The sequence below is a fragment of the Nyctereutes procyonoides genome, unplaced genomic scaffold (genome assembly GCF_905146905.1).
Source record: "Nyctereutes procyonoides isolate TBG_1078 unplaced genomic scaffold, NYPRO_anot_genome, whole genome shotgun sequence".
Lineage (NCBI taxonomy): Eukaryota > Metazoa > Chordata > Mammalia > Carnivora > Canidae > Nyctereutes > Nyctereutes procyonoides.
This window is the reverse complement of record NW_026575030.1, coordinates 41572084-41587653: the sequence shown is the minus strand read 5'-3', so window position 1 is coordinate 41587653 and position 15570 is coordinate 41572084. Positions and strand designations below refer to the sequence as shown.

General features: G+C 42.1%; 2 protein-coding genes across 6 annotated transcripts in view; both read left to right on the top strand.

Annotated features, from left to right (window-relative positions):
* The window catches only part of CEP97 (centrosomal protein 97), a 37957-nt gene extending 28051 nt beyond the window's left edge, over positions 1–9906 (top strand). For all 4 annotated transcript variants that reach the window (XM_055315856.1, XM_055315857.1, XM_055315858.1 and 1 more), the window contains 2 exons: positions 2472–2547; positions 3963–9906. In XM_055315856.1, coding sequence (XP_055171831.1) covers positions 2472–2547; positions 3963–4667 — 781 coding nt within the window. In that variant the 3' untranslated portion in view covers positions 4668–9906. The remainder of the gene's footprint in view (positions 1–2471; positions 2548–3962) is intronic.
* A 4045-nt stretch (positions 9907–13951) lies between these two features.
* The window catches only part of NXPE3 (neurexophilin and PC-esterase domain family member 3), a 50543-nt gene continuing 48924 nt past the window's right edge, over positions 13952–15570 (top strand). For both annotated transcript variants that reach the window (XM_055315860.1, XM_055315859.1), the window contains exons 1-2: positions 13952–14357; positions 14663–14769. The gene's annotated coding sequence lies outside the window, so the exon portion shown is untranslated. The remainder of the gene's footprint in view (positions 14358–14662; positions 14770–15570) is intronic.

Sequence of the window (15570 nt, the reverse complement as noted above, 5' to 3'; positions counted from 1 at the left end):
AACATTATCAAGTGGGAGGGAGGAGGCAGTAAAAGAGACTGAGAAGGGACAACCAGTGTGATAGGATGACGGAGAGAGTGTGTGTGTCCACTTTGATAGGGAAATTTGGGAGAGAAGAGAGGTACTGTAGGGATGACAGAGGATTATGTATTTAGAAGCTGGAGATTATTGGTGACTGTACTGGGACTATCCTCAGGTTTGATGATTTGCTAAACAGACTCACAAAACTAAGGGAAGCCATTCCATTCATGACTATGGTGTATTACAGTGAAAGGATACAGATCAAAGTCAGCAAAGAAAAAAGGTGCTTAGGGCAGAGTCCAGAGAGCAGGCACAAGCTTCTAGGTGTCGTCTTCCAGTGGTGTTGTATAGAGAGGGCTTGAGTCTCCCAGCAGTGACGTGTGACAGCGCAGAAGTATTGCCAACCAGGGAAGTTCACTGAAGCCCTGACATGCAGGGTTTTTATGGAGTACCCGTATGACTGACCTAACTACTTAGCTCCTACCCAGGGTCAGACTGATAACAGTGTCTGTATCAGGGCTCTAGGTGAACAAAACACGTATTCAATGTAGTCAAAATGACTGTTAGCATAAACTATCTAGTTTGGCCCCAAACCCCACATTCACAGATACTCTTATCAAGCAGGGTATTCCATGGGCTTGGATGTCATGTCCAGTCATGTCGGGGAGACAGTCGAAGCCTGTCTTCTTGTTGGAATGTGTAGGGTTGAACACACCAAGCCTGCTGAGTTAACCCTTTCCTGCCCAGTGAATTTCCTAAGAGCAGCTTCAGTGAATAGTGGAATCAGGCAGTTTGGAATGCATTGAATAGTGAAGGAGAGGTGATGAGTGAGTGTAGCTAGTTCTTTTTTTTTTTTGGTGGGGGGGGACCCTGTTTGGGGTATGTTGCTGGAGGAGAATCTGGAGTTAAGGAAGATTCTTTTTTAAAGATGGGAGTTGTAGAACATGTCTATGTGTTGATGGAATTGATTCAATAAAGAAGGGAAAACTGATGGTGCAGAGGAAAGAAAGGAGAAGTATGAAGTTGAAGTTCTTGAGAAGGTCAAAGAAGGGATCCAGTGCAGGAGGAGAGGGAGTGGCCTGAGGTAGAAGCGACAGCAGAAGCAGGTAAGGTGATGGGCTTGATGGTGTGAATGGCCAAGTTCTGTCGGATGAATGCTTCTCTTTTTTCAATGATACAGAAGACTTGGTCAACATTTGAAAATGAGGAAGGGGGTGAGAGTGTCGGAGGTTTATGAAAGATGTGAGGGGTAAGGTATTCATCTTAGAAGTGAACCTAGAAGGAGAGTGCAGGATTATTAGACTGTATGAGGAAAAACTAAAGTGTAAAACAATAGGTCGGGTTGTATGAGTTACATCACCAACTCTCAGCTGTTCTATTCGAATTTGGACATGGTTAATTTGGTCCCTCCAGGAATGGGTTTGTTTCCAGGTGAGTATGTCAGGGGGAGAGGGAAGGGCAAAGGAGCTGAAGAGATTTGGGAGGGGATAATTACAACAGTGGATCTTGGAATTTAAAGAAGGTAAAAGGAAAGACAGGAAGAGGTGGGGATCGTTGGTTTGGAGGTCTGGATGAAGACTGGATGTCTAGATTGTTGCAGGAGGGGAGTGCAAGAGCAAGTGAACTGGAAGGATGGGAGGTTTGTGTGGGTGCTTGAAATTGTTCTTGAAAATGGTGTAGTCAAAATGATTGGGTCTAGAGTGAGACTATGAGGGGCGCCTGGGTGGCTCAGTGGTTGAGCATCTGCCTTTAGCTCAGGGTGTGATCCTGGGGTCCCAGGATCGAGTCCCACATCACGTTTCCACATGGAGCCTGCTTCTCTCTCTGCCTGTGTTTCTGCCTCTCTCAATGTGTGTCTCATGAATAAGTAAATAAAATCTTAAAAAAAAAAATAAGAGTGAGACTATGAGAAAGAATGACATGGGGTGGATTATTGTCAGATCATCCATGTGAATGCTGAGGTCTCCAGAACTGATGATGGGAATGAAGCAGAGAGAGACTGGTGCTGAGATTTCAGTGAATGCAGGCAGATTCTGGGGGAGGCCAGTACTTGAAAAAGAATTTGGAGAAATTTATAGGATGGCAGGAGTTCTTCAAAGAGGAAGGCAAAAAACATTTATTGACAGCAATGAGAAGCTATCTTCTGAGCCTGCTGTATAAATGAAAAAAATAGCTTCTTTTTTCAGTAAGCTCCATGCCCAACGTGGGGCTTGAACGCCTGACTCCAAGATCGAGAGTCACATGCTCTACGACTGAGCCAGCCAGGTGTCTCAAAATAGCTTCCACTTGAGAGGGAAGCTACTCTAAGTTTCAGCTTAGGTAGTCTAAAAGTGGAAAAGGATGTTATTGGACTATTAATCTCTTTACAGCACATAGATTTATTAGTTTTAACAATAGGCACAAGTCAAAGCACCTTCCTTGTGTCAGTAATGGATTTTGAATTATTGTAGATTAAGAAAAGAAAGAGATGAAGAACGTATTAAAAAATTTGTGCAAGAAGAGGCTGTCAGATTCCTCTGGAACCAGGTAAACCCATTCCTGCTGATTTATCTAATGTGTGAACCAAGAAAAATTCTAGATTTATTGAGATAATCATAGAGTAGTCAGGCATATTAAGCACCTTTTCTCAAGGTTAATTAAGGGTGTGGTCTATGTTCTTTGCCACTAACTCTGAACCAGAACAGTGAATTTTGTTACATTTTATTTAATCTAAAGAAAAATATTTTCATAATTTTAACCAGAAAAATAAAGAACTGTAAAGATGAAGGAAAGTGACTAAAATGAGGGATGTTGTCAGACCTTCCCAATAGGTAGAAAAAACTCAAAGTTTCATGTAGCCATCTATCTTGTTTTACCTTTTGGGAATATTTGAATGAAAAGTGACTGAAATGGTGTAGGATGGCTACGATAAGCATGTCCTAAAAAGTGCATGTGACTTCTTGCGAGAGAGAGCTTAAATTCTGTAATAACATACTTCAGGGACAGTTCAGACAATCAGTTTTACTGTTATTTTATCTCCTCAAATATTTTTTGACAGTAATGTCTTGGAAATATCTTTATAAAACAACTTGTTATTACAGAATTTTACCTACAAAATTAAGAAATAGTTACTGATTTTTAAGTAACTAGGGAAGGTGATTAAATAAATTATAGAATAACATCATGGAACTTTGTGGAACAGTTAAAAAGAATAAGGTAACAGTAGGGACTGATGTGGAAAGATCTCTAGAATAACAGCAAGTTGTCAGCACTTAAGATTCTGCTTGATTTTTAAAACTCCGTGTGTGTTTGAAAACACAGTGAGAGGTCTGGAAGGACCCACACCAAACTGCTATCAGTAATTATCTGGGTGGGTAGTCAAAGAGAAACTACAAAATTCTACATATTGCTTTGTTGTTGCAGATTTAATTGTAAAATTGTGTGATTTCAATTGTACTTTAAAAATCTAAAGGTCATATTATCAAGAACCCAGGGCATTTTGGGATATTGTAGAGTTCTATATGCTATATGTTAGATAATACTTAGAAACTCTATCCTAAATGGGTATCTACAATGAGATTTTTATTTTAGAGAATCTACTTATGGGCTCTAATCTGTCTTATTCAAAAGACTTTAGTTTATATTGAGTACATTATTGACCCCTTGGTCACAGACTCTTGTGCTTCTGATAGTTTTTCCAGGGGCAACAAGAGAATTTCTTTGGCCCATCCTGACTCTCTTGGTTAGGACCTTTTGTCACCAAGGATGTGAGTCGCTTGTGCCAGTTTGGTTTACGCCGGGAGTGCTGTGGATGGTAAAAGGGGAGTCAGGCCATTTCTAACTCCAGTTGCCCCATCTGCCATTTACCAACTCCATGAGTGTTGGGGAAAAAAGTTTAAAGAACATTGTAAAACAGGCATGATTTTTATTTTATAAATAAAACTATATCCTTTGGTTTGCAGGTAAGGTCTCTGCAAGCTTGGCAGCAGATGGTGGATCAGCGTCTCAGTTCCTGGCATACTGATGTTCCTCCTATATCAAGTACCCTAGTACCACCTAAACTTCCGTTATTCACCCAAAGTCAGGAGCCCTCTGCTGAACAAAATTCTGATTGGTTCATTGCTCCTGATGAGGCCCCTCAAGAGAAATCCTTACCAGAATTTCCAGACTCTGGTTTTCATTCTTCCCTAACAGAGCAAGTTCACTGTTTGCAGGATTCTTTGGATTTTGAAAAAAGTTCCACAGAAGGCAGTGAAAGTTCCATAATGGGGAATTCCATTGACACAGTCAGATATGGTAAAGAGTCAGGTGTAGGGGATGTCAGTGATGAACATGCTGAATGGAGTCAGGAAAGCTTTAACACTGAGCAGGATAATAGTCTACTTGAGCAGTATTTAACTTCAGTTCAACAGCTGGAAGATGCTGATGAGAGGACAAATTCTGATGAAGGGGCAGGAGACAGTAAGCTTCACATAGCTCCTTCCCCTGAAAAGTTGGATGCCTTGTCTGACGGTGCTTCTGTAGGTGATCCTCATGGCATATCTCCTACTTTGCAAGATGAAATCAGCCAGGCACCAGAAAATTGTAAATTAAATGCTGACGTTCAAGGTCAACAGTCAGACTGTGATTCCACATTTCAGGTATTGCATGTTGGTATTACCGTGTAGCATATCTGGTTGTTGCTTGGGAAGCAGAATCTACTATTTAACTCTAAACATTTTCGGTTGCCTTTTTTTTTTTTTTTTTTTAAGGAGATATCATCCCCATTTTTGTTACTATTTATATAGAATTTGTATTCTTGTCTCATGTTTTCCATATTTTAGATACTGGGCTGAATCTTCATTTTGATTTTATTAGCTATTAGCTGTAATCTATGGAACAATATTTATATTAAAAGCTATATGCACTTTATTTCCTAACAACTGAATTGCATCAACAGTGTTCGTGTTTTTTAATGTACTCATTTCCTTTCAAAAATAGAGTATCTTCAAGAAAATAGAAGAATTTACCTTAAAGATATAAATAAGATAATTTTGATTTTTCTGTATGTCAGTAAATTAATTATGTAGTAAGGAATGCAATTTGTTAAAGTGAGTGTAGATGACAAATACCAGGACTGTGAACTATAGAAATTTTCCAGCCTCCTTGGAATGAGAACATATATTTTTAAGCCTTTTTTTCCTCCCTTATGAGTAAGGAAAGCCTTCTGATCAGCAGATAGAAAAGGTAAGATTTTAGGATGTTTCAGAGGAAATGAATACAATTGTCTCATGGAAAACTTTAATTAATGTCATGTAGCAGTTTTAACATATGAAGCAAAGTGTTCCATCTGGAATTAAAATAAAGCTTACTTAAGGAGGCAGTACTAGAATATTTCTCTCAGATGTGAAGGAAGCAGATGCTAGACTCCATTTGCTTGATATAATGTCACAGCAGACGTTATCATTTCATTCAGTGCTTTTTTTACCCTACAGATAAGCATTTATGTGCCAACATATTGCGAGAAATTACCATATGTTCATCTTCTCTGACCCTGCTTTATATTTGCTTATGTATTTCAGCAGGTCTATAGCCATTTACTTCATTTTTTGACCTCTGACCTCACAGTGAAGGACATTTAAAATATTAGTGGTAGAGTATGAATGACTTTTTTAAAGGACTATTTTCTATCCAAATCTCTGAAAAAGTGCCACATTTGGAAGAGAATTTAACGGTGGTTAAGAAAAAATAAACCTCACTTATTTCTTGTTAGGGAGAATATATATCTGTAACTTCAGGAAGAAATGATAATACTGTGTTTGAACGTTAGAGATGGATGCATTTGCAAATCAAGGAAGCTTGATATATTAATCTTTGAGAATGTTATAGTATCATTGAACAACGCATAGCTGATTTCCCCTGTTCTCTGGACATACAACTATTTAAAACTATGGCAATACTTAAGTGTTCTCTGAATTTAGGTGCTAAATATCTATTCATTTTTCTGTTACAGTCACTAGATCCCTTTCTTTGAAGTTCTATAAAATAAAAACTTTTGATCCTTCAAGAATAAAGTCAGGGATCACATGTTATATACTTTGTTGATAGCTAGAAACATTTCTCCAGCATGGGTAAGATGCATTTTTTGTGGTTTATAAATATGTAGCACTCAGGTTGAGAAGACTTGGATTTCATTCTCAGAAATCTAGAGTTTCTTTAAAAGGAAATATATTCTCTCACTTATAAATGAAACAGCCATCTTACACTCAGAATTTTCCCAAATGAAGCATGTGTAACGTTGAATGCATGTTAAATACAAATAGAATTTTTTACTTTTTGAATAATGCTAATCTTTTATGAATGATTTTGAATTTCTTCTTAAATAATACCCTATTTTTCTATTTTACAATTAAGTGCCTCATTTGCTGCCCATAGTTAGACACAAAAAAACCCCAACTTGCTCTGCACTAATACCAAAGTACTGTTTCATGGTACATTAATTTCTCATAAAAGTTCTTGAAATGTCACGGTTCAGTATTGCCTAAATAGGTTTCTGCTGATATCTTCCCCCTCTTTTTCTAAGAAATGGCAAAACACAACTAAATTCATTTGAACATCAGCATTTGTCAGCCAGATTTCCTTTTTTAGCTTTGGCTTGTTTTTCTAGCCCATAAATGGTATTAGTGTACTTTTAAAATTGGCAGATTATGATAATAGTTAATATTCTGCTCTTCATTTGATTTCACCTTACTAGTGTTTTGAAGTGCAAGAATACTAAGTAGCGCTCCCTACCTTAACTGTACAGATTATTTTGAATGAAAATAATGTAAATTAGAATACAGGAAAATTGTGGCATAGGTTAATATATTTTAATAGGTTTACAGCGTAATTTAAAATAACTTATGTAATTAAGATATTTGGTGTTATGTCATGGGCTACTCATTGGTTTGGCTAAAGAGAGAATGGGTCTAGAAAAGTTTGGGAAGTTTGAGGTTTACGTGGTCCTTGTGTTTTTTCTTACAGGAGAGGATTAGCTTAGCTGTGCTATTTTAGTTTATATCAGTTTTCTTGGTACATAGAAAATTCAATATATCAATGAGATATTCCTCCAGAAGCACAGAATCCTACCATGGGAAAATTGGAAGGAATCTTGGTGATTATCTATTTTAATCTCTTTGCTTTAAAAATGAAACTAAGGTACAGAGAAATTAAGTGACTTGCCTGATGTTATACCTAGTTAGTAGTAATAAACTGTGAAAACTTAAAAGTTATTGCATTCCAAAATTTGTTATTATACACTATTAGTTTTATATTTAGTGAGTCAGTAGGAACATCTTTGTGCATTTTTCATTCTCTTCAAAAGAAGAAAAAAAAACTTCTGACAGAGCTAGAACTCTACCACTTGGAGCAAAAAGACTGCTTGTAGAAAATGACTAAGTCATTCAGAACTCTGAGTAAATTTTCTCCAAGAAATGTGATTTTACTAAAATGATTTTAAAGAGCACTTATAGGAATTAAAAATTTAAAAGAATAATTGCATCTTGGAATCCATTTATTTCATGACAGGAAGTATAAAAGGTTGCTGAGATACCTAAAATTCTAGTGAAATGCTGAGTTTGTTTGAATTTCATCTTCAGTTTTAAAGAACAACAGATACCAGACTTTAACTCTCTTGATGTGCAGAAATGTCCAATCATGTCAGTTGATATAAACTCAATATAGTTTGGTTCTATAAGCTTAATTATGCAAGGCCTCATAATATGCATGTTTTCGGAAAACATTTAGCCACACACTGGTTTGCATATATGCAAAGAACTTTTATTCTTGAACAATGGGGTGCCATTCTTGAGTGTGGACCTTTATTTTTGTTTTGGGTTATTTTAAATATGTAAACACTGTAATAGTATTTTCCTGTTATCTACTTAATACAAGTCTGGTTCCACTTTTTATAAGTATTTTCAGATACAATATAAGCTTAAGATATTATACTATTTCCTTGGTACTTTTTTGGGTGCAGATTCTTAGAATTGGATTTATAACAATAATATGAAATATTATAAAACTTTTTTTCCCAGAGTTAAAAGGGAAAGTATAACATGAGTCTGATCAGTTTCCCATTCAATAAAAGAAAAAGACTTAGTTTTTAATGTATATTTTTATTTTACTATGTACCTTATTAATGATATTGTAATGTTTTAACTTTTAAACATATGATCCCTTTGTTCATAAAGCAAAACAGAAAGAGTCTGTAAAGAACATTTAAATATTTTTAGTTCTATTGCTTAACACCGGTCAAACCTGTTGTGCCATATTAAAATTAAAAGTCAAGTAAACAGTTCTCACAACCTTGGAGTGAAGCAGATAATTGTCTTTTTTAAGTGAGGTGCTTTTTATTTGTGAATGAATAGAAATCATACTAAATTTTAATTCCTTAATTGATTTTAGTAGATAGCAGGAATCTCTCTAGTGGCTTTGTTCATTTTTTAATTAAATTTCTTTGAGCATTTTGTAATAATTTTGATGTTGATAATAAGTATTTAAAAGTAATTTGATTTTGGACTATTTCTAGATTTCTCTTTAGTTTTGTTTTAGAAATAGGTGATTTAAAGTGGTTATGATCTGTTTTATGAAGGCTTAATATTTTATATTGTACTTAATTTGTATTTGAGTCTCTAATAAAAAAGTTTGTACATTTGTTTCAGTGATTCATCTGTTTATTACAGTGATTAGTAGTAATAGTTGATACTCATTGTGTTTGCAATTAATGGGTAACTAAAATCCAGAACAAATTGCAGATAGAATTCTAAGGAAGTTCTAGAGTATTGTTATATAAATGAGTTTACACTGAAATAGTCGTAGCCTTATGATAATGGATATGAAATGAGGGCAGCCCAGGTGGCTCAGCGGTTTAGCGCTGCCTTTAGCCCAGGACCTAATCCTGGAGACCTGGAATTGAGTCCCACATCAGGCTCCCTGCGTGGAGCCTGCTTCTCCCTCTGCCTGTGTCTCTGCCTCTCTCTCTCTCTGGGTCTCTATGAATAAATAAATAAAATCTTAAAAGATTTATTTATTTTAGAGAAAGTGCTTGCCCATGTGAATGGGAGGAGGGGGAGAGGGAGAGAGAATCTCAAGCAGACTCCCTGCTGAGCATGGCACCAGTAGTGGGGCTCTAGCTCACAACAGTCACAACACTAAGATCATGACTGGAGCCAAAATCAAGAGTCAGACACTCCACTGACTGAGCTACTAGGGTGCCCCATCTTGCATCTAAAAAAAATTCTTGGAATTGAAAACTGCCCTCTTTTTTTCAGTCCTGTGATCTGCTATATACCCACTCTTTATTTTCCAGATATTTCACTAGGTCTGCTGTACACATTTAAGAAGCTTTCCCCAGGTAGTTTCACAAGTCTGATCATCAATCAGTTATCAGTCCCTCCCTGCATACCTTTTTACCCCTTTATTCTGCCCCTTAGACTATTGATCCTTCTGCTCTGATGCTCTTTTTAAGTTAAAATTTTTAAATTTAAATATAGTTGACAATTCTGAAAAGTATGCTGCATCCCACCCATAAATTTTGGTATTTTGCCTTTTTATTTTCATCTGTCAAAATGTTTTTTATATCCCTTTAATTTCTTCTTTGATTCATTGGCTGTTCAGGAATGTGTTTAATTTTCATGTATTTGTGAATTTTCCAGTTTTCCTCCTGTTATTGAATTCTAATTTCATTTCACTGTGGTTGGAAGATACTCAATGTAATTTTATTTTCCTTAATTTGTTGAGACTTGTTTTGTGACCTCACATGATCTATCCTAAAAATATTCCATGTGCCCTTGAGAAGAACGTGTTCTGCTGCTCTGGGATGGAATGTTCTGTTCGTGTCTATTGGATCCATTTGGTCTGTAGTGTTAAGCCTGTTTCCTTATTGATTCTCTGGATAATTTATTCATTGTTGAGAATGGAATATTAAAGTCTTCAACTATTGTTATATTGGTTTGTATTTCTCCTCTTAGTTCTGGTAGTATTTGGTTTATATATTTAGGTAATATATCTGATGTTGGATACCTAAATATTTACAATTGTTAGATATTTTTGATGAATTGACCTCTTTATCACATACTGACCTTTAAAATTAATAGAATAGTACACAAAGACTAAAGTTTTTTACATGTACATTTTACCCCCGAAATTTCAAGTAGGATGTCAGGGGATCTTATGATGGAGTATAGACTATGACAATTGAATCTAAGCATTAGGTGTACGACATAAATTCACTGAATGGTCTAAGAAAAAGGAAAATGACCTAAGTAACCTTGGAAAACTGTTTTGAGTGGATAGTATAAGTGTCTTAGTCCATTTGGGCTGCCCGAACAATGCTATGGACTGAGTGGCTTATAAGCAACATAAATATGTTTCTCACAGTCCTGGAGACTGACAAGTCCAAGATCAAGGTACCAGCAGATTCAGTGGCTGGTGAGGGTAGCTTTCTGGTTCACAGATGGCCATCTTAGTGTATCCTCACATGGTGGAAAGGTAAAAGAACTCTTAGGTGTCTGTATTTATTTATTTATTTATTTATTTATTTATTTATTTATTTATTTATTTATTTTTTATGATAGTCATACAGAGAGAGAGAGGCAGAGACACAGGCAGAGGGAGAAGCAGGCTCCATGCACCGGGAGCCCGACATGGGATTCGATCCCGGGTCTCCAGGATCGCGCCCTGGGCCAAAGGCAGGCGCCAAACCGCTGCGCCACCCAGGGATCCCTCTTAGGTGTCTTAAACAAAATAAAGGAATACACAAAGTCCCACATAGGGCAAAATATCTGGCACAAGCTGGGAGGACTCTTTCATCTCTTGGTAAAGAAGTTCTTCAAGCCAAGGTCATATGAAAGACTGCGTGCATGAGACTGCCTTTCTCAGCAAGAGGCAATTAAGGTTAAAAGGGGTCATAAGGGTGGAGCACTAATCCAATGAGACTGATATCCTTATAAGAGGAAGAGGATGGAGAATCAAGATGGGGGTGAAGCTGGACGTATTTCAGAAAACATGCTACTTCACCTTCCCTGGGGCTATGTTCTAGATTGCCAAACAGGCCAGGTGGTTTAAGGACTATGCTATACAGCAGAAGAGGGAGCTATGGCCGCCTGAGAAGGAGGATCAACACAGCGAGAAGAATTCAAAGACCAGATATGGAAATAGCAGGAGGAGAACTCCTTTGCACTGCTCAGCAGAGCTCCTGAGGCCTCCCAAGTGCCTGAATCCAAGCCCCTCCACCCATGAAATGGCACAGAGTTCCTTTTATTTTTATTTATTTAGTTTTAAATATTTTACTTATTTGAGGGAAAGAGCAAGAGAGCATAAGTGGGGGGGAGAGGCAGATGGAAAGGGAGAATTAGACTCCCCACTGAGTGGCGAGCCCAATTCTGGGTCTTGACGTGACCCAAGCCAAAGGCAGACAGGCAGACACATAACCAACTGAGCCACCCAGGCATCTCACACAGTTAAAAAAAAAAGAAAAGAAAAGAAAGAAAAGAAAAAAGAAGGAAACAGTGAGAAGGTGTTCATCTATAAGCCAATAAGAGAGCTCTCACCAGGAACTGAATCACCAGACACCTTGATCTGGGACTTTAAGCTTCCAGACTGTGAGAAAATAAATTTCTGTTGTTTAGACCACCTAGTCTATGGCATTTTATTATAGCAGCCTGAACAGACTAACATAGGCACCAAATATCTCCTTTCTAGTCTCCTACCCTTGGCAGCATCTTCTCATAGTCTATGGTGTTTTGGGATTAGGGGGGTTGGTACCTAATGTGACTGTAGTCACTTATTTTGAAGAATGCATTTGAGGGGCTTTTAGACACTTTTTCAAAGGGTTCAGAAGCAAAGGAACGGAATCAGGAATTGACATGGGCTCAGAAGTTCTTGTGCCCCAAGCTTCATCAGAGATAAAGCCAGATTGCTGGTAAACATTCCCCAAGGTAGCTACATCAGAAATAGGCTTAATTTGTTTTTTTGCTTATCTAACTTTAAGATCCATGCTTTCTTTTCTTTTTTAAAATTTTATTTATTTATTTGACAGAGAGAGAGAGAGAGAGAGAGAGAGAGAGGAGGAACAGTAGGCAGAGAGGGAGAAGCAGGCTATCTGCTGAGCAGACAGCCAGACATGGCCCAGGACCGTGGGATCATGACCTGAGCCCAAGGTAGATGCTTAACTGACTGAGCCACTCAGGTGCCCCCATGCTTTGTTTGCTTAGAGAAATCGAGTTTTGAACCATTAGCATCTAAACTTTTTTGCAGATAGGTCAGCAACGAACAGTTCCTTTGGTTTTGTATTATGACATACCAAATCTCACATCCTCATTTTTTTTTCCAGCTTTCAAAGTTAGATTATCATAAATGTAGTATTCAGAAATTCCTTATGCTGTGCCATAACCCGAGATAGGGAATTTAAGAGGGAGAGATTAGGGACAATGTGCTAGGGAATTTCTCATTTGTCACTTTATTCATTCCTAAGTGCAGGTAGTGTTGCCCCTAATTTACAGTTGAGGAACTGAGCCCGGAGAAGGTAAGTACTTTGCCTAGGATGACACTGCTAGGAAGAAGCAAAGCTGTGTGTCGGGCCCAGTTCAGGCTAAGACCCAAATCGCATATTTTCTGAATGATGGCATTTTTTTTTTTTTTTTTTGTTGGGAGTGTGGTGACTTTGCACTTATTTTAAAGTATCAAAAAAATAAAATAAAAAATAAAGTATCTAGTAGTGACAGGCAGGTTTCTCTGGTCCTGGTGATTCTTGCTTGTGGCTGTAATGACTGTATATATGTAAGATGACCCAAATGCCTCAGGGTTATGAGTGCCTGTGTGAGAATGGGGTTATCGGGGGTCTCTCCCCTGCGCCAAAACCACGACCTACAAGTCGGTGGGCCCTGTTTTAGCATTTGCCACTTGCCAGGCAGCCGGGCTGTGAATGATAAGCGATGGGCCGTCTGGGAGACAGGACTTAGCGCACACACACGGTTATCCAGTGGGGCTCTCCACCTGGCACAGAGGGAACCGAAGCCAGGGCCCTGGGAGGCTGAATTCCCCAAGGAAGGAGAAAAGTGGCTTCTCCGGAAGAGCGCCCGAGGCACGAGCTCTCTGCTCCATCCCCGGGTCTCGTCTCACCCATGCGTGCAGTCCTGCCGTGAAAGCCTCCGAGTGAGCACGCAGAGGCCACCGTGGTCAGCCAATGCGAAAGAATCGAGGTTAGTTGCGGTCGGTATTACCTTTTCTTCTTCAACCTTGAGATGACGGTCTCGGGGTAGGTCTGTTTTTAGAGCCCGCGTTTGGCTCGCGTAAGTTCCACGCACCCCATTACCCCCCAGCTCCGGGGGCAGGTCCTCTGTCTCCTCAAGGACTCCTGTCGGCTCCGAATTCACGTACCTGGGGACGTTTCTCTGCGTAGACGAAGGTCCGAGCCAGGACACCCCAGGGCGGCGGGGGCGGGGGGGCGGGGGGGGAGACCCGTGTTACGTGCAGGGAGAGTAAAAGGCACGCGGGCGGCTTAGAGGGCAACCCGAGCGACGCGCTGGAGGCGGGCAGGCCGGGAGGCGGGCGGCCCGCTCGGCGCTCACGCGCGGCCGCAGGTTTCCAGCGGAGGAGACGCTACACCCGCCCCCGACGGCCCAGACGGCGCGAGCGGCGGCTTCTCCGGCTCCACCGCTCTCGGCGACGACAACAAAGCCTTGGAACAGACGGAAAACAGACGGGAAAGCCCGGAGTTCGGGGGCGGGAGCAGCGGGGCCGAGCGGGCCAGAGCTCCGGGCTCCGGGCTCCGGGTTCCGGGCGAGGACCGCGCCCCCCGCCCCGGCGGGAGCCCCCCGGAGCCCCCCGGAGCCCCCCGCCCCCCCGCGGCCCCGCCCCCCGCGGCCGGCGCCCGCCGCCGTCACTCAGCGCCCTCGCCCCGCCCCTCCCGGCGTTCGACCAATCGGAGCCGGGGGTCGGGGGTGAGGAGGCGCCGCGGGGCCAGGAAGCCGGGCTCGCGCGTGCGGATGCCCGGCGGCCTGAGGGAGCCCCGCGGACGGCTGCGCCCGGCGGGGAGCGCGGGGGGCACGGGGGGCGCGGGGGGCGCGGCTGTGCGCAGGCGCCGGGCGGGGGCCCGAGAAGCCGCGGCTCCGCACGCGCCGACCCCTGAGGCGCGGGGGCCGCTGCCGAGGTGCGCGGCCACTTGCCCGGCGACGCCGTCGCGCGCCGACCTCTCCCGGCGTCCCCGCGCTGACGCCCCGGGCCCCCGGGCCCCCGGGCCCAGGTCGTGGGGGCCCGAGCGAGCGACCTTGCCGGGTGTGATGTGGGCGCCCTGGCCCGTGGCCGTCGCCGCGGGATCCCAGGCCGCTGGCGCGGAGGTAGGTGGCGCTCGCTGTCAGGACTTACCCGAGTGTTGTGGGTCCTCGTCTGTGAGATTTCCCTCTCTTGGCCCGATGTGCTCTGCAGGAGGTTTGCTGCCCGTCTCCCAAAGGTGAAGAAGCACCCGGCTCGGGGGCCTTCCCCCTCCTCCGGGCGCTTATCGCTCGCTGGGCGCCTCGGCGTGTGCTTGAGGCGGGCGGCGCCGCCGGCGCCTGACGACGCGGAGGAGGCGGCCGCACGCTCCTGCTCCGCGGCGTGTGCGTTCGGCGCTCCCTTGACCGCGCTGGGCCTCTTCTCTCCACAGCCTCGGCCTGACGCGTGCTGAGAAGGGAGATGAAGGAATAGACGACCGGAGTGAGGTGGCTTTCCCCGTCACCCTGGCGTCCGATTGTCCTGGGGACACGGCGTGAGGTACAATTCAGAGCCTTTTGGAAAGGCCGTCGCTGACCCGCTCTTACCAGTTGAACACCGCTGCACCCCGTACTAGTGGCTCCCCTACTTGGCTGCATGTTATAATCACTTGGAGACCTCGTTAAATTTTTTTTTTTTTTTTTTTTTTTTAGATTTTATTTAGGGATCCCTGGGTGGCGCAGCGGTTTGGCGCCTGCCTTTGGCCCAGGGCGCGATCCTGGAGACCCGGGATCGAGTCCCACGTCGGGCTCCCGGTGCGTGGAGCCTGCTTCTCCCTCTGCCTGTGTCTCTGCCTCTCTGCATCTGTCTCTCTGTGACTATCATAAATAAATTTAAAAAAAAAATTATTGAAAAAAAGATTTTATTTATTTATTCATGAAAGACACACACACACACAGGCAGAGGGAGAAGCAGGCTCCATGCAGGGAGCCCGATATGGGACCTGATCCCGGGTCTCCAGGATCACGCCCTGGACAAAAGGCAGGCGCTCAACCGCTGAGCCACCCAGGGATTTCCTGGAGACCCTTTTTAAAAAGCTCTTTTTTGGGTCCTGATCCCACAGCTTCTGATTGAGCTAGTTGGGTCTAGTCTAAGCATTGGCATTGTTAAAAGCTCACAGGATGATATTAATGTGATATTAATGTGCATGCCAGGTTAAAGAACATAGGCTATCACTGTGCCCTACTTTTTTTTCTTACAGCATTTACCACCCTCTGACTTATTTAACTGATTTGTTTCCTTCTCATTCCCTCCTCCCGTGAAAGCATGGGGTGCTGCTTTGGAAGAAGGGCGAGGGAAGGC